Below are 19,817 nucleotides of genomic sequence, written 5' to 3'. Positions count from 1 at the left end.
CAATTCAAAAATAGTAATAATACAAATATTAATTTCATAATCAGCAACGTTTTGTGGAGAAATAAGTTCACATTTTTGTTTTAATAATTTACTCTTACAACAATCTATTCTTAGGTTCCCCAGGGATCCCATAGTCCTCCTATAGTACTACAAAAGTGTCAGTTGAGTTTTAGAAAATGTGTATAATAATGTTTAGTGTCAGGCGATGTTAATAACATCTTCTTTTTTTTTAAAGAATAAATAGGTTTTAACATTTTGCTTTGATTGTTGATTCTTACAGCAGTCTATCTTTGGTGTCCCCAGGGATTTCAAAGTCCTGCTTTAGGGAAAAAAAAGATTATGCAAATCTGCTGTATGCCACTGTAACGCATGGAAGAAGTCCTGTCATATCCCACTTGCTGGGTGGGCTGTGCTCTGGCCCATATATTACAGCTTCATTAGCATCTCCAAATCACAACTTTAAAGTGTGCCGACCGTGCCCTTGCAGTACTCCACCCTTTTTAAGATTTGCGCCACACACCGCATGCCCATCATCTCCTCCTGTGTCCCAGTTACCAGAGGCCAGCAGTAAAAAAATAACTGACTAGACTATTTTCTACTGCTTACCTCATGCCAGTGTGGCTTTGTGTTCACCGCTGCCACGTGCACGGCCAAATTACAGCCTGCAGGCAGATGTGCAGGGGAGGTGCCAAGCTGCACTTACGGTCCAAGACCTAACCCTCCACACACTGATCAGGGAGGCCTCTGAGGGATTTCAGTGCCCCACTCAAGCTTCCTCTGCCTTTGATGGCGACCTTGGTGCTTCATCATCATTTTGACTTCCATGTTTGTGAAGTGGCATGGCCAGTTGCTGTTCGTACTGCTTTCATGAGCTTAATGATAGCCACAGGGACGGTCATTAATTCTAATTCTGCCTCGTTTTTCATGCTCATGTACGAGTGAATGAAAATACAGAATAGTTTTTTGCAAAAGATCAGATGTGGCTGGGATTTCTTCTTCTTCATCTACACAGTTTTGGGTGTGGCCCCTTGCTAGTGCCCACTTCTATTCATATTGTGATTACAGCCATTCATATTCATTTGACTGGCTCTGTATATGTGTCTGGTAAAGGACCTCCCACTCCTATTTTACACCCATTACCTTCTTCTGGTACACTCCCCTCCCACTGGCCTCCTCTGGGGGTGAGGTAATTGTGTGATGGTTTGCTCATTGTCAGGATCAGGTCAGGCACTAGGAGTGTTTTCACAAAGCAGACATCTGCTGCGCTGTGCTGCACTTTTCAACAGTGACGTAATGTACTGTGGCGAGACTCATCCATATGAACGTAGTGTACAGGACAGGGTAGGGGCTGGGCTGTGATCAGAAATTGTGGGGGTGGGGAATTCTGAGGGAGAGGCTTGTGCTAGACGGAAACAAAACAAATATTTGATGCAACTGAGAGCAACCCAAGTTTACGTTTAATATTCCTTGTAACTGTTGAAAAAAGGTTATTTTTTCAACCGTTTTTTTCAAAAGAAATTCAACTGTTCAATATTACTTTTATTATTTTTCACCAGAACACATTGGGTGTTTCATTGAGCCCCAATAAGCATGGTAATTGAAGTTTAATATATTTAATAAATATTTGCAACCAAGACAAAGACTTAATCATAACTCTTCCTCCCATGACCTTACTTGTCATGCAATGATGGTTTTAAAACCATTTTTTAAAGCATGTATTAAAAAGTAGGATAGCGGCTGATGTTTGGGATATCGGGTTTCCTTTTAGGATGGGAGTCAATCTTACTCTTGATCAGGTGACTGGCACAGACAAAAGAGGTCTACAGGTCAGGACAGGTATTATAATATCAAAACACCAGTTTTCTTCTGACTAAAGGTGAATTACTTATGATTTTGCATACCCTCATATTTTTGAGGGTCTATTGGTGCCGTGCCCAATGGGGGCTGACGAGGTAGGGAAACTGTTACATGGGCTCTGCTCCAGAACAATGTGTGATGGTGCAGATCCCTAAGCCCATTAGCCAGCCTCAGCTTTAACTTTGTATTGTGGCCTGGAATGCATTCATCTGGCTGTCCATCTCTGGCCCCTCTCTGCCATGACTTCTTACTTACAATCAGCTACTTTTCAAATTGGAGGTCAGTGTTAGTTCAGTGTGTGATTATATGCTCCAAAGCTCTGACCCCAACCACACTCGCTGCACTAATACGTACCCCAAATTAGATTTTTCTTTAGACATTAGCTTATTGTTCCATGCCCTAGTGTATTTGTGGAAGCTTGACTAGATAATGAGCACATTGTAGAGTTATGCTGCAGAATTCAAATGCAGTCTGAACAACTCCCTTAGAAATCACTTTAAACCCTGTTTAACCAGTTAGCCTGCTGGTTGGTCCCATGCTACATTTGTATATGCTGTGTGCTTAAATCAGACAAAAGCCTTGCATACAAATCAATCTCAGCAAACCATGCTCCGATTTCCCTTACATTTTCACACCCAGGTATTTAGTGCTGTACAAAAACCCATGCTAGCATCTGTCAATGTCAGACACTCCTTCCTGCCTTCGTGTTTAGCACTTTTTAGAGCATATGAATATGTGATTAATGCCATTACTCAGACCTGGGACTCTTGGAGTGCCCCTTCCCTCCAGGCGAGGAATTAGACCAAATTAGACACTGGGGAGAGACTATTTCGAAGCATTCCTCCAAAATTACCGCAAGCTATATTTACCCTCTACTCAATGTGAAACGTAAGACTTAAGATGTTAATCTTAGCTTGATAGTTAAAAAGGTGGAAGATTATGCCCTTTACGGTTATAAAGCCAGGAGCATTGACTTTTACTAAGACGTAACACTCCTGTATAGATGGTAGGGATTTATCATCTGGCTCAAGGCCTCTTTAGCAGGGCAGATGATGGCTTTATCAGCTTGTAACCATAGAACATTATAAGAAGTGGACATGGTCAACGAGACTTCACCCATTGGTTGGTAGACTAATATTTCAGAGACTTTGATTTGGGGATTTTAAACTTTCATTTAGTCTTTTCTACTCTAAAAGTGAACTCGATTAACTAAAAAAAACCTCTTGCTGTGTTGAAGAGGAGTGTAAACTAGCGGTTGAGACTATTCTATTCAATGAAAGGCACATTTACAATAGTATTTCACTGTTTTTGTAGCGGCTTAACCTGTGCAAATGAGACAAATGGATACTGGTTATTCTCAAAGCAATGGCTAACTGCGCTGTCAAGCATCTGAAGCGCATTTCTCTTTGCTATAAGGATAATTGCACAATTCATGGAGCTATTAGATACCGCACTCCATTCTTTTAGAATTTGCCCCTCAGACTTCTTTTTGGAACGTCAAAGTGACCAAAAAACACCCCTCTGATGTTCTGTCCAGTTGCATTCCCCTTGTCCACTGATGGGCCACCAGTGCAGACAGACTCAAAGCAGTTCTCCTTTACACTGTCAGTAATCATCATGGAGGTCTTAAATGATACATTCTTCAAACTCAACTTCACCTTGTCTCAAACTAACAATTTCTCAAAAAGCACAAGGCACAATCCCACTTATTACCAGACGTGGCTTTGGAAAAAGTTCCAAAGCAATGAATGCCAAAGTACAGGGGGGAACAGGGGGACGAAGAAAGCTAATTTGCAGTTTCGTGTCTTGCTGGAGGAGAAATTTGGAACTCACTACTCGCAGCACTGTACATGACTGTTCGCCTGCCAAGTGGGAGCCGTAAAAAAGCAATTGCCTCGGCCTCACCCTTTAGTGTTCCTTCTTTGTGGGTGTATCACATTGAAATTAAACACTATTGTGCCACACTAGATACATAATGTTGTCATTGTGATATGGCCCTCACACCATCCACACCCTTCTCTCAAACCATCATCAGGGATAGTCCACATAGAGAGAACAAATAGTATATTGTTCGGCAATTCAGTGGGGGCGGGGCAACTACAATAATCATGCCCACTTTCCCATTGTGTCACTGTCCTGGAATGTTTGACAATAGGTTTCACTTTATAAAAGGCGCTCTACTTTTATCATTCAGTAATCCAACAAGGGTTTGTTTCACTCTGTGACTAATTGCATCATTCAAACACCTGCCAGAGTTTGTTTTTCAGATTTGTTTTTTATAGTATTGGGAACAGTTCCAGAAGTTATTATGTGAAAGTTAAAACAATTTATATAAGACAGTTTATATAAGGGGGGGGGGGGGGGGGGGGAAGCATGCAACTGTTTTGGTTCAGGAGCTTTAGCCGCATTAGTTGAGAAGATAGGTTTAGTAAAAAAAAGAACAGGAAATGGTCAATATTCCAACTTTTAAATGCCAAAATCCCAAATGGGAACCAGCCGGGGGAGCTAACTAAAGCCATGTCCTCACAGTCTTGTGGCTGTTCTACAGATGCGACCTAATTTCCAATAAATCCACATGCTATTGATTAGGATAGACGCCATGCAGCCTGGAACAGGAGTGGATCATTCCCTCTGAACTTCCTTTACCCCATTGTGTCTACACCTCCCCCTAAAAATATCCAGGAAAATACTTGGAAAATAAGATTGTAATCTAAAAGCTTATGATGTTGTACCTTTTTGTCTTCCAGCTATGCTTTGGCAGATGAGGCCTATCGCTCACTGAGGGACCAGGACAAGGACCAGTGCATCCTCATTACAGGGGAGAGTGGGGCTGGGAAAACTGGTATGTGGCTAAATAATAACTCCTTTTATCATAACGTCTGAAAATTCAAAGTCATATGTAATGTTTTTGTCTAAAATCACTATACCTTTGTTGAGTTTACTTGCATGTCCAAAATGTTTCCTAACAATTTTCTAACCTAGAAATATCCATAATTTTAATCAAGGTTATTTTGTAGAGTAAGTGTAATCAATGAACCTAGTCGACCTCATAGAGAAGCATCCTCTTTGATCTTGTTTTCAGCCAAAACAGCCTTTAACATCATTTGATCTTACGTTATCAGAGAAAACTGAGATCATTGTAGAAAGACAGATTTTAAATGGCATCATTTTTGTGTTTTTACTGGTTCTAAACATCGGGATGTTTGCTTTGGAAAAGAGAGACGGAGGTAAATATTTTAGATACCGGGTCAAAACGTCTTGAATGTCTGGTTCTTAAGTCATCAGACAAACAAACTGAGCAAAACATCAGTGGCTCGCAGACCCTCCGATACGTCCGAAGTCGGTCGAGCAGCGACGGAGAATACTGATTTTATTTTTACGTTTTAAGTGTTTGTGCCTGCTTATAATTTGGCACTGCTGAACAATGGACAATGAAGGACTCCTAAACAGGAGACGCAGACTGAAATAATCAAACGCTAAATCCCTGATGATATCAAACCTTCATCTGCTTTAAGTATTTAAAAAGTGCGTATTATGTGTATAATACTCAATATCAGACAAGGCACACTGCCGGCGAGCACCACTGTTCTTCTATACAACGTTATAGCCATTCCTACCTGGGATCTTTCCCTACCTGAAGGCTGGCTTTTGATATAGGTAATGCATCTGCTGCCAGAATTTACATGAAAGCTCTTCTTTTATGAAAATGTAAGGGAAAAAAATGTACTTTTATCCTTGCTGATAAATCACAGTAGAGTTTAAATGTACCATTAGGCTTTCTTGTATTTTCAGCTCTTCTTGTGTGCAGTGCTTTGTTTTAAGTGTAGTCAACAATTATTTGTAAAGGCCGCTGTAAGATAAGGGTTGTTATGTATAAAGCCACACTGCTCGTTTTGATAAGATCTACCTTTTTGATTCCCATGTTTTTGAGAACCTCATGTTGAGACGTGACTGTAACTCTGTGATGACCTGCATTATAGAGCGGGTGGAAAATGATAGAGGTAGACAAATCAAAGTAGAACAGGAGCATACAGTTAAAATACATAAAAGCTCATGTTGGAAAGTGTGTAGGACTACAGGTACTAAATGAAGCCTGCTGATGCTAGAGGCAGCTGCTTTCACGTCACATTTTATAATAATGTGGCCATGTTCTGAGGCAGTTTCACATACCTTACAGAAACCCAAGAGGAATGGAATTTCCTGGCCTCTGTTAACAGTGCAGTGTCACAGGTAAAAAGCCATTTTCAGTTGGCAGGCACAAACCGAAGGAAAGCGGCAGTAATCCACTCATAAAATACCTTCCTGTACAGTTAAATCACAGACACGCATTCATACTTAATATTCTGACCCTTGCCCTCAGGTTGCTTGACTGATTCCAGAGTATATGCTAATTATTTTCGTAGCCTTCCTAACCATTCGATGAAAGTGTGTTTTGTCCTCTCCAAAACCATTTACAGTAGTGTAAGAAGGCCTCAACTTTATGATGCTGGAAAAATCACTGTCAGCATGAAACTCACACACTGGATATGCATGTGTGCGACAGATTTAAGTGTGGGAGTGATTTGTAATAATGTCCTTTTGGTTGCAATTAAAACTGGCCATGTGGCTTTAATTAGAGGGTGAGCAAAATTGCCATAAATATTATATGAACATTAACTACCACCGTGGGAATATGTGGGAATATGTGGGAATATTGACTAAAGTCCTTATGGAGGTAGATTTGTTTCAATATTTAGAAAAAAATAAATAAATAAGAAAATCTTAAAATACATAAACAAATTTAAAATCTGTGAAAACGTACATTTACAACGCTCGTTCAGGCATTTGTTAATCCAGTTTGTATTTTTGGATCGAAAATGCGTTTGTAGATCACAAACTTGTTTGTTTTCACAGATTTTCTTGTTATTTGTGGAATGTGTTTGCGTATTTGCAGATTTACTTTTATATTTGCAAAAACTTTTTTGTGAAGTTACAAATAATTATTTTGCATTTTTGGTGTTTTACATTTACATATTACACATTACGCTCCCGAAATATCTATCTGTTGACACAAATAATATTAAGACAGATCTACCTCCATAAGTCCTGATCATCATACTGCAAAATGTTCAAACTTGTGATTGTCACAGTTTCCTCTCAATTAGACATAAAGGAACCCAAACCAAGAAGGTCCCCAGTGTTGATTCATAAATAAACCATTCCATTAAAGTTATGTCTCTTTGTTTATGCATGGGTGTCACCACCCTACTTTAATTTGAATCCATCACATACTGCACTGATGTCATATCCATTTCCCGTATTGATAATATGACGCACTGTTTTCATGCTGCTGATGCCCGTGAACTATTTGCACATTGATCTCTGGCTGTGGCTCAGATTTTACCGACCCTAATTTTCCCCGTGGCACTTTGGCAGCAAACATCTCAAAGCCACACGACCGTTTTAACAAGAAAACACTGTCAACAGTGTATGACACAGTCCCACAGCCACAAAAAACATTTCAGTAGGGAAATACAGGGACGGAACAATACAAATGAGACAGGAAATGCAACGGTACAGTTTGACGGATCATGTTTTTGCACCAAGCTTTCATTTGGGGTCTCTCGGCCTCGAATGGATATATAAAAAAAAAAAAAACTCAAAGAAGCCGTTCAGCCAAGTCGAGGAGATACATTTGGATTTCAGTAATCTCATCGGCCTCCGAGCTTTGTTGCGGAATAAGGCCATCAAAAATGTGCCGACACCATCGATATGGGTCATTGGCTTTCATGTATTGTGCTCCATCTTGCCGTGACTCGTACAGGAGCAAGGAGCTGTGACGAACATTATTATCAGATGCAGGCAATAGCGGACAGGAGACATAACATGGTGCTATTGTCTAGTTTATTGTGCTACCCGAGACATGAAAACGTCAGTGGAACACTCTTGATCCCTCTAAAAAAAGAGAACTATTCTCTTCTTTTGCGAAATGTGTGTGAGGGCGTGTCTGGAGCTGTTTCTTTCTATGCCAGGCTCATCAACAGTCTGTACCAGCGTCTACTGTCAGAATCTTTTTTTATCCCTGCTTGGCAACATCATCAGTTGTGGGTCACTGTCATCTCGCCGGGCAGGAGCGATGATCCCGATGCCAACAACCGTCATCCTACAAGGCATGGCACTTGTTTCAGACAGGCAGCACAAGATGCCTTTTGAGCCCATGTCGCGTTATATCATCCAGAAAATTATTATTTTTTGGAACACTCTGAACTCAAAACCCACTCTCTCTGAGTCTTTCAGATCCCCTTTCAGTTGGAACACAAAAAGTAGATGAGCAGGGATCATCCGTCGATCCAAATAAATGTTCAGTCCTCTTGTTCCCATTAAAATCATTTGAATGATGATAACCTGATGCAATATTGGTAACATAAAAAGTGGGTCTCCATCATTGGGCCTCTTCCTCATCTCTGCACCTCAGAAAAAACGAATGAGCCACACCCTGTCTTGATGGGTGTCAAGGGGGAGGAGGTCAGGGGGATTTTTTACGGGGATGTTTAGACGGGTGGGCGCGTCAGTCGCTGTCATGTCTAGCGAAGGATTTGACCTAATATTTATCCATGTGTGTCTGGTGTGTGTGTGTTCCAGAGGCCAGTAAGCTGGTGATGTCATACGTGGCAGCGGTGTGTGGGAAGGGCCAGGAGGTGAACAAGGTCAAGGAACAGCTGCTGCAGTCCAATCCCGTGCTGGAGGGTGAGCGAACGCCAATCACACTCATCAAGCTAATCCAGCGGCTAAGTCTGTGCTAACAGCTCAAACGCTGTCCGATTCCAAAGAGTCCTCAAATTGAATAAGTGAATATTGTTGGGTTAAAACTACCAAAACATGACATTTTAAGGAATCTGTATTACAGTTTATTGACAAACGGTTAATCATTAATGACATTATTCATTCGTTCGAGCCCTGTTTTATTGGTAGATTTGCACCATTCAGTTATCCGTCTCCCACACATGGATGAATTAGTAGTATGTTAATGTCTTTGTTTATTAATGTATTTTTGCTTAGTTTTAGAATCTCCAGAAAAATACATTTCATAAGCACAACAATTGTTAATAGTTAACCACCCCCAAAAGTCGCATAGTAACTGCAAAACATAACTTTTAGATTTTAAACACTGACAAACGCATAAGCATGTAAAATATTACTGTCAGAGGGAAGTAAGCTGATCAGCAAAATAACTTTTGGAGTCCAATAAAGCACTTATTTTCATTTCCTTTACACACACACACACTCACACTCACACTCACACTCACACACACATACTGTCTCAATCCCACAGCTCAGTGCTGGCACAGGAACAGCTGTATTATAATTGGGGGCAGTGGACAGGAAATGCCCATGAATGATGAAGCTGTATGCCTGGGCTGATTCGCTGCAGAAAAGCTGCACATCTGCAAGAGTTTAACCCCCCCCCCCCTTACCCCCTCAATCTAATTTGCTGAAAAAGAAGGAGGGGGGAGGCACAGTTATCTCGCGTTATGTTCACTCTCTGTGACTCTGTTTTCTTTCAGAACCTTTATTGGTTTCATTCTTAAGACTTAAACACACATCAATCAGGCGTTATCAGCAGTTTTGCTAATAGTGCCGTGCAGTATGACACAGTAATGGTATTTCAATGTAGAAATGTGGGAAGCAAATTGAAAGGACTATGGATTAGATAATACTTTTCTAAAAGGTTATCGAAAGCACATAACATGACACATATACACACATGCATTTGAACCCTTTACATCCCTGTGTTTGAACGTCACCTTTTGTTATTGTTTGTTTATAAGCAATGGCACATATTGAAGCACTTGAACTTGAACGTGGTGTGGTTCAGCTCTCCTAAGCCTGGAAAGCCCTGGTGCTTTGCTTAATCCATACAGAATTATGGGGGCTTCATCAGTACAAATAGCTTCGACATCCAGCCCTTGCATGATTGACAGCACTTGCAGTGAGGCACAATGCGAAATTCTGAATGTGTTTGGGTGTGCATGTAAACAAGCTTTGATTTGTTGGGGTTTTATTTGCTATCACTGGAGGGTTTAGAATAAATAATTGAAATGTTTCCAAAATTGTTCTCATTTTTTAGCCTTCGGAAATGCCAAAACAGTGAGGAACGACAACTCTTCCAGATTTGTAAGTATCTTCTAATAAATGACTAGTGTTGTGTAATGAGATGTTGCTTCCCTAATAAAGCCATATGTGCTAAACATTATGCACAGCTTCCATTCAGATTGTGCATAATCCGCCACTTTCATCTATGTGTTGCTTCTTCTCTTCAAATCTTGCGCCACAGTGTTTCTAAATTCCTCTCCCTTTTGTGTTTGTCTCTATATTCTGATTCAGTCTGGCTCTCTTAATTGAACTCAGAATAGGATCTACAATGTTGTTGGAGCTAATTCTTCTCACTTCTACAGCTGGTTGAGCTGGATCAGTCCTCATGTCATGACAGTAATTCTGTCTAGACACCGACTTTATTCACGCTTACCCTGTTGCTGCTTTGTACAACTGAATTTCCCCACGGGGATTAATAAAGGTCCATCTTATCTTATCTTTATAAGGGCTATATGGTTTGAGTCGGCCTGCAGGGGTTTGCACATATGAGCTGGTTTGAAGATGTCAAGGCCGATGTGTCCTGCAGACACACATCCTTGTTAAATGATGCATGTTAGTAAGAGATTCACAGCTACATTAAACATGCTTTCGAGGGGCTTTCATCGCGTGTGTGTTCCAATGTGTCTTTACCATATAATGTGAAGGTTGGATCTGTACATAACACCCGCCCACGCACTGCTTCCAGTACAGCAGGCTTGATAAATTGCGGTCACACATGTTTAAATAGCGTTTGTACATTCAGCATACACTGGTTTTAACAACTGTGTGCTAGAAAGCCACTGCAGACTAACATTGGGGAAGCCGTTTTTCCAAACTATATATTTCATTTAAATGTTATATTTTTCTGGATATCATCTCCTTTCTATAGAGATGTATTTTATTTTTATTTATTCTATATTTGTATTGCACATTCTCCCTTTATCTTATGTTTATATAAATAATACATATATATGTTCTTTTTATTTCTTTTTTTTTGTTGCAAATTCTAACTTTAACATGTGTTTTTATATAAATGATAAATATATATATTTTTCTTTTATTAAAAAAAATATTTCCTTTTTTAAAAGGGAGTAACTTTCACAAAACCCAATTGCCCCCTGGATTAATAAAGTATTCTTCTTGTATTTAACTAGATTGGCACTTGTTAACAGGTTTCCAGTTTCCTCCAATGACCGGTTGTGGTTTTAAAAAAAGGAGAAGCTGAGGGAATCTGATGCTAATCTCTTGTGCAGAGATAGCATCATAAGAATGATTCGGTGTATAGACACATCCAGAAAACGAGTAATTCCCAGGCTGTAGCTGTATGAAAGGAGACGGGCGTGTTTTGCTTATTGTTCTTCCCGAGAGGGCATTCTCACACATTTCTGGCTCTCTATTACCAACACAGCTTCGGTTTCCTCCCTTTTGTCATGACATTGAATCAGTACTCCTCCATCACACCAATCATTTGTGTTAATTAATCTTACGTGGATGTTTTAGCTTCAAAAAGAGAGTCAATTTTAGGAAGAAATGCCATGGTGCTGGTAGACTGAAGGGATGTTTTACCTCCATGTTTGTTTTGATGGGAACTGGTTATACCAGCCAGTAGCAGCTAGCTACTGCCAATGCTTTTCCAATCCTCATTTTAGATTCCCTTTCACACTATATCAATCATCACCCTTTATTGGCACACAGACACACACATGGCGGTACTTGGACTTGGGAGTATTATAAAGGATTATGCCCCTGATCTGTTTATATTTAGGTAACCTTGGTAAATATACCTCCTTCACAAGGACCCTCCTACTAGACACCAGCTCATCGGAGCTCCATCAGTTTATCATAAGGCTATGAATCAAACTGTCATTCTGCTGAGTGCAACAGGCTTATTGAGTTTGGCTCACCAGTATAGCCTGTCTGCTATTAATACACCGTAGGGGGGGGGGGGGAAACAAACAATCACACACATACAGGACTCTGTGTTCTAACTTCCAAGAGTCAGACAGAAAAGGAGAAGAGGGGATGAAATGCTTTGTTTTGCTCCAGTAGGAAGAACTTGAGAGGGATTTCCCCGCCACAGAGGCTAGTTATTTCATAGCAGTTTATGATTGGCTGGTGATTTATTCTAACCTGAATGTGGCATGGGATGCAGTCAAATCACTGTGACCTGAACTGCACTGAGTTTTGGACTTCCACTACACCAAATATCATAGAATTTAAAAGTAATACAAGTTCAGTTCTAACAAGAAAAAGCTGTTCATGAGGAAAAGTGTTAAATGACGGGTGATGAAAGGCTGGCGCTTAGCCGGATCGCTGGCTTTAACTTGGAGGAAGTGCACCTGAAGGAGTGTGAATGAGTTGTAAAAAAGTGGGAAATGGTTGGATTTAATTTGGTAATCTAAAGCAGCCATATCCAGCTTTTATGAATTGCGTTCTAACTGTTGCACTCTTATCCACAGGGAAAGTACATGGACATTGAGTTTGACTTCAAAGGAGATCCTCTGGGTGGAGTCATTAGCAACTGTGAGTATTATTGACTTGAAAATGTCCTATAAAGTCAAACATTTTACTAATCCTAATCATATTTGTCTCACATTGTGTCCTTTTCTTGTTGTGTTCTTAACCGACACCAATTTGTGCCCCAACGACAGTTAAACAATCAAATAAGTATCTGCTATTTAAAAGCAGTCAAAAAAGGCAATTTAAAGTAGATTGACCAACTTTCCAAAAGCCTCAGAATTGATTAAAGCTTGATTGATCTCACTCCCAGACCCCCGCCCCCTCTGCCCTTTCCTCTGTTATCTCCACTCTCTTCACATTGTTGTGTCTGCGCTGACTTTCCCCGCCAGAGGTCACGGCAACAAAGCGAGGAGCTGATAGCCCGAGACAAAATGAACCCTCTGTCTCTCGGTTTTGGTCCAACACAAGGGACCGTCTGTGATGAGAAGCCACTGACATGTGACTGCTTCTGGGTTGGCTAGACTGCTGGATGAGGATACTTTTGCTGTATGAATATTTTACGCCAGATATACTTATTTTGAGGCGTCAGTGCTTCCTATAAAATAAATTGGATAATTTCTTTTTTGAGAAGTAGCTTTAATGATATAGTAGCTGTCTTGTTGCCATAAGCTTCGTGCCCAAACCCAAAACATAACCGGATATTGTTTCCACGTTGCTACTTGAATGTGTGTTTGCTTATCTTGGGGAGACAGGGCATGTTGTGGACAGAGCACGCAATACATTCTCTTTTAAGGATGTTTCCCCGAAATAGGGAAGCCCTGTGGCCTTTAACAAAAAAAAGCAATAACAATATGACTGATTATTCAGTTTGTCCAGCCAAACCCTTCAGACACAACACGAATGGGAACAAATGTTTAAAGAACATCCACTGTGACGCTGTAATGGAAAAAGTGGCTCTCCAGGGGTATTGTGCTTACTCTCTGTGCTTTTTAACATATTCTGTATTGCTACTGTCTGCCACTCTGTCAGGGATGTTAAATTATTGATGGGTTGGCTCTTATATAGTCACTTATGTGATTTATGGCCAGTGGGTGCCACAGATTCTGACCCCCCCGCTGCCTCTGACAGCCCTGAGGTCGCTGTGTAGGGCTCTTTAAGTTCAGTGTATCTACACAAGCAATCAAAGTGGCACTTCTCGCCTCTCAGCGCCCACAGACTGGTGAGTCAGTTTTTCTAAAGATTGACAAAGCCAGAAGCATTTTTTCTTATGGTTGGACATTTGAAAGAGGCACTTAATGTGGATCTTTTTTTTTCCTGTGAGTTCAGTATAATGTAAACTCTTACTGTACTTTACCCTCTCAATGATCATTTGTATATAAATTACTTTTGTTTTTCTTCGAAAGCCTCCCCAGTGAATGAAGAATCTTAAAGAGGCCCTATTATGCTCATTTCTCAGGTTCATGTTTGTATGTTGTGTCTCTACTGTGACATGTTTACATGCTTTCATATTCAAAAAGCTCTTTATTTTTCTCATACTGCAGCACCTCTTTTCACCCTCTGTCTGAAACCAGAGCCCAGTCTGCTCTGATTGGCTCTTTTCTCAATTGGTCAATCGCTTAGAGATGTCCAACCCCTTAGCCTATCATGTACAATGTGTTGGAGCGCTAGCCAATACAAGCGTGAGGTGTGAGATAATCCCAATGAGATTTAATCTTCTTAAATAAAGGTTAAATTAAACTACATTTTAAATTGATTCACATCTTACTATTTGAATCAAAACTGTTTAAACAGTAGGTTACTCAAGTCGAGGTGGAACTGGTTATGCATTGATACAGTTTTGCTTTTTTGGCCCCCTTTTACTTCAATTATCAAGACTTTTTTCTCAGTTTTTGGATTCCCCGTGAAGACATGCGAGAAAAGCTATGTTTTCTTCACAAATGTATTTAGGAAACACGGGGTGAATTACTGATATATAAATACTCCTTTTGGGTTGAAGTGTTCCTTTAGGTCTCCTTAAATAAGACTCTTTCTAACCAGAGAAATGAAAAGCCATTATTCAGCCAGAGTGGCAGTGAAGAGGATCCCATGCCGCCTCGGATGCTGAGCTCCGCTGTTGGTCTTTTAATTAGATCATACTCAGCCTAATGCGGTGAGCAGACCATGGCTCCCCTTCTAATCAGGTACTGTTGCACTTGGTCGCTAGCCCAGGAGAAAAAGGGCTGACGTTTGATATCCTTGAGCGGCTCCTTCCTTGTTCCTGTAGCATGTATACACACAGAAATAATTACCAACCCGGGTCACCTTGGTAACTCAAATACATACAGTTGTTTGGACCAGGAAGCCCTCTAAGCTCAGATGTTGGGCATCTTTCATTCTTAAAGTTGCAGCTCAGCCTCTTATTTACTACTCAAGGACACCTCAGAGAATCACCATCGAAACATTTCCCTGTTGTGAGGAAATGGCTCTTTGCTATGATGTGTCATTGTTTCCTTTTGTTGTCCTTTTAATAGATCTGCTGGAGAAGTCACGTGTGGTGAAACAGCCGAGGGGAGAGAGGAACTTCCACATCTTTTATCAGCTCTTGTCCGGCGCCTCCGATGACACACTCAGTAAGTTGTCAAACGCATTGGAAAACATATTTAGGAAAAAGTGTGGAAGCGCTCCTCAATCTGAGAAAAATGGCAGTTTGAAATACTGAAAAAAGGAAATCGACCCTTCTTATCGGCCAAAACCACACACTGGAGTTGTCATAAGGTTCGCCTGGAGTATCGTCTCTGTTCGAATATCCTCGTATCTGCTTACAGGAAGTAATAAATCAAACGTCACAGAAGCCAACAGAGGAAACTACACTCGCCATTGTTGGGTCTCCTCACACATTGTTTTGATTCTGGAGCCACTTGTACTTGAATTTCCTATGTTTCCTCTTCTAAACTCTCAGCTGGAAACACCAGCATGCAATTCCTTATGTTTAAATCTTACATAAATATTTCCCAGCAGCTGCACGGAACACATGGCCCATGCATTAACGAGCCAATCTTCCTGCCTAACAAACAGTTTCGGAGAACAAAGGGCTAGCAGGGAAACCTGTTCCCTCTATTTGCTTTTCTGCGGACGGAGGGCATTGTTTTTATGTCCGGGACACGGGAGAACAAAATAAGGGTCATTGACTCCCAAGCGTACACACACACACACACACACACACACACACACACACACACACACACACACACACACACACACACACAGGCCTGATTCAGCTGTAGTTAATGCAGCCACTAATGAAACCTGACACATGCACCCACCAGAGGAATAGATTTCTTCGCAACGAGATAGGGGGGCTTTTAAAAATGCCATTTGATCTTCCGAAACAGTTTTCACAGCAGTAACTCAAGGACCATACACTGTAGAAAATGTGTTTGGAGGAAGGGAAAATTGCACCTATTCTAGTGAATTTCTTTGTTTCCCCTCTAGAAGCTCCTTGAATATCTTTTCCACCATCATTACAAGATTGTGTTATGATTTTTTTTGATCAGCTCCTGTCAGCTGTGAATGTGTAGTTGTGTAATTTACATTCAATGTAAATGAGGCTTAAATTGCCCTCAGCCAACCAGCATCAAACAAATGTGAGTTTTAAATGGCAACCACATGTTTTGTGTGTCACAGAGAAGCTGAAGCTGGATCGGGATTTCAGCAAGTACAACTACCTGAGTCTGGACTCTGCCGCCGTCAACGGGCTGGATGATGCGGCCAACTTCAGGACAGTCAGAGTGAGTAGGACATTATATGGAAGAGTAATGTATTCAGTTGAGAAAATAAATAATGTGCCCAGTTTTTCCTGAAGTACGGAGATATTTATCTAAGATTCCTGAGAAATCTCATCAATCAATATCGTCAATATTGTCTGAAGATGCAAAAAAAATTTTTTTTTTTTTAACCCTCCTGTTATCCTTGGGTCAATTTGACCCCATTCGATGTTTAAGGTATCTAAAAAAATGGTTCACATTATTTCTTTTGCTTAGTATTTCATGACTTTTCCTAATTTAGTGAGGTCTAATGGGTAAACATAAAATGAACATGAAGATATTTTTAAAATGTCCTGTACACACTTTGTACGCATCGGTGTTCCTTGGGGTAATGTTTTATTTAAATGGTTATTTAGGTAGTCAACTAAGATACCTAAAGCACCAGAGACATACATTTTGGTTAAAATGTGGAATATGATCATTGTCTTGAGTTTTAAACTACTGGAGTCCAATTGACCCCAGAGGATAAAGGGTGTAAAGTCAATCTGAGGATAACAGGAGGGTTAAGCCATTTTCCTCAAGAAACCGAATGCTTTACACTTTCTGTATAAAAACACACATTTGTCTATTACTAACTACCCTCAATTAGACACAATCCTAACTGATATTTGAAGAATACCACTAAGTAACTGTTGGGTACAGGTGGAAATGATCTCATTCATCTAAATCTAAAATACTAAACAATCCTAAATACACCCAGATATACAAACGCAACACAAACAATGGCCTAAACTTGACACAAGCGGCGTCACGCTCCGGCTGCATTAAGCACCAACTTTCCCTTGCTACATGCTGAGATAATCTAAATCCTGTACAGAGGGTAGAGGCGGCCTGATTTGGCTTTATCTCCTGGTCCCTCCCCTGGATTGGGAAAACACTCCACACAACTCTCCCTCCCACATGTTGCAAAACCAGGTGAACTTTGAACTGAGCTTCTAGTTTCACATTGATCAAACATGGGGAAATTCCACGTGCATCATCTAACAAAATTCCAACAATGTTTCAACTTGCAAAAGCACATTGGCAGCAGTAGTTATTTAGGGGGAAACCACAGGAGACATGGCAGCTGCTTCCTTTTATTGAAATATGTTTGTGCAAGATCTTGTCCGCATGCACAACGCCACCGTTTCTTATCTCTGAGAGTGACACATGGGATGTTGTGTCTATAAGAGACTGCTACTGCTCCCTATTGTTATCAGTCCTGCTCCAGCATGCTCCACTCAGCTGCTGTTTAAGCTTCCTGTTATCCTCAGATTGACTTTACACCCTTTATCCTCTGGGGTCAATTTGACCCCAGTAGTTTAAAACTCAAGACAATGATCATATTCCACATTTTAACCAAAATGTATGTCTCTGGTGCTTTTGGTATCTTAGTTGACTACCTAAATAACCATTTAAATAAAACCCCAACCTTCCCCCCCACAGACCCCTTTATACATCCAGAATTCCTATTATGTGACTACAGAAAAATATATAAATCACCATAAAATCTCACGTACTGAGATAAAATGTTAAAGTAAGATCTTTTTGATGTTGTTAAAGGACCAATAACTAAAGCAGAGGGTAGTTTTTTTTTTACAATGATACATTTGCATGTAATAGTCACCTCAATAACATCCTACACAATCAAGACAAATATGTATAAAATATTGACATTTGTATAGGTTTTATACTACTAAAACAGCCTGGGGTCAAATTGACCCCAAGGAACACCGATGTATACAAAGTGCGTGCAGGACATTTAAAAAAGATCTTTATGTTCATTTTATGTTTACCCATTAGGCCGCACTAAATTAGGAAAAGTCATGAAATACTAAGCAAAGAAAATAATGTGAACCATTTTTGTAGGTACGTTAAACATTGAATTGGGTCAAATTGACCCCAAGGATAACAGGAGGGTTAAGCCTCATCAGTGTGTTATGTCACAGTATACTTGCATTTCACATCCTGCTTCTCATCACCTCTCACACACAGTTTTCACAGTATTCCCCATACAGCTGCGTTCCACCACCGGAAACACAAGAGGACATTCCCACTAAACAATGAGTCCATCCACATGGCCCCCACTGTTAAAAGCCAAACATGGCCACTCTTTATTTTTTTCAGTTAAATATTTATTTTAATGTTTAGAAATTTGACCTAACTATGTTACTGAGATAAACTTCAACAAACGTGAAAAACTATACGGAAGCCCTGTCAATAACAAGTGGCAAATACAATTAACTCGTTCAGGTATGCTTTACATTTTTTTTTCCTACTGTGTTTTTGACCTATTAACACAAAGGGAAAAAAGTGTATCCGGTTAAAGAAAAAAGTTTGGATAGGATTTTATCTTGAAATAAACCGTTGTTGTTGTAATACACATTTTGGCCACAACAGACTGAAGTAAAGATCCTCCCCTATGTTCCTAATGGGAAAGCATTCATGTTCATTTCTCAAATACTCCATGTGTAGTAAACAAAACTATCTAACGACAAAAAAATCCCCCACCAGTATTGTTGTTTTCCACGTTTTCAAAGATGTACAATACATTCAGAAAAAGAATCCTGGCACCTTTTTTCAAACCCACCTTTTTCGCATGGGAACTTAGAACATATTATCTTGTTACCCGTTTCATCCATGAATAGCAGAGAGAACTACTTTGCCTCTCAGGGCTTCCGTAGGCTTCACTATCACAGCAAACGGGACACATAAAGCTGTGGGTTTATGATACACAATAATCTCAAGCTCTTCGTTGAATGTCTGTTTTGTTAGCTTGGTAAAGGAAGTTGTTTCATATTTGTATGGAAAACTGTAATTAAGATCAGTACATTTAAATGCTCAATTGGGTAATTGGCTGTTTTTAAATGGGAAGATTGAGCTGATATGTTTTATGGGTTTAGACATGCCTCCTCTTTTCCCGTCACCCATGAATTATGTAAATCAAACGCACCCGTAGTTTAGCCTGGAGTCCCTGGAAATGGAGACCTCAGTCTGAAAGCACTGCTCTCTTGAATTAGAGGCTAACAAGATATGGTGATCCTGTTGGCACGGCTTATTGGCTGCTTGTTCAATCTTTTTCTTTTTTCTTATTTGCCTATTCCAAGTCATTAACATAACAATGCTAGCTGCAGGCGACAGTAATAATGTGCCAGCCATGTGGAATTGTTTACACTGTCACAATACAATGCTTAGTTCCCCTTTGCCACCCTGTGTGCATGTTTCTTAATAATTTAACAACATAAACTAATCTGTAGCTCATTCCAATGTTTTCGCCCTCTCTTCCCAGAATGCCATGCAGATCGTGGGCTTCATGGAGGACGAGGTGCAGTCGGTGCTGGAGCTGGTGGCCGCCGTGCTGAAGCTCGGGAACATCGAGTTCAAGCCGGAGTCGCGCTGCAATGGCAACGACGAGAGCCGCATCAGAGACAAAAACGGTGAGTTTGACAGACGGAAAATGTGAAGGAAAAAGTCTCACCTTTTAACATGACTTTATAACTAATTTCAACCTTACGATAGGATAATATAAACCTCTAATGATCCACCAAGGTAAAATTAGATATGATTGAAGCACAAGATAGGTCAAGAGGATAAATAAGGATACAA

General features: G+C 40.3%; 1 protein-coding gene across 3 annotated transcripts in view; it reads left to right on the top strand.

Annotated features, from left to right (window-relative positions):
• The window catches only part of myo1b (myosin IB), a 70,379-nt gene that overhangs the window by 26,597 nt on the left and 23,965 nt on the right, over window positions 1-19,817 (top strand). For all 3 annotated transcript variants that reach the window (XM_034134207.1, XM_034134209.1, XM_034134208.1), the window contains exons 4-10: window positions 4,605-4,699; window positions 8,479-8,583; window positions 9,965-10,011; window positions 12,429-12,492; window positions 14,940-15,038; window positions 16,093-16,196; window positions 19,501-19,648. In XM_034134207.1, coding sequence (XP_033990098.1) covers window positions 4,605-4,699; window positions 8,479-8,583; window positions 9,965-10,011; window positions 12,429-12,492; window positions 14,940-15,038; window positions 16,093-16,196; window positions 19,501-19,648 — 662 coding nt within the window. The remainder of the gene's footprint in view (window positions 1-4,604; window positions 4,700-8,478; window positions 8,584-9,964; window positions 10,012-12,428; window positions 12,493-14,939; window positions 15,039-16,092; window positions 16,197-19,500; window positions 19,649-19,817) is intronic.

This window comes from Trematomus bernacchii, unplaced genomic scaffold, assembly GCF_902827165.1.
Source record: "Trematomus bernacchii unplaced genomic scaffold, fTreBer1.1, whole genome shotgun sequence".
Taxonomy (NCBI): Eukaryota; Metazoa; Chordata; class Actinopteri; order Perciformes; family Nototheniidae; genus Trematomus; species Trematomus bernacchii.
Note: the sequence above shows the minus strand (reverse complement) of the source record. Positions and strands in the feature narration are given on the sequence as shown.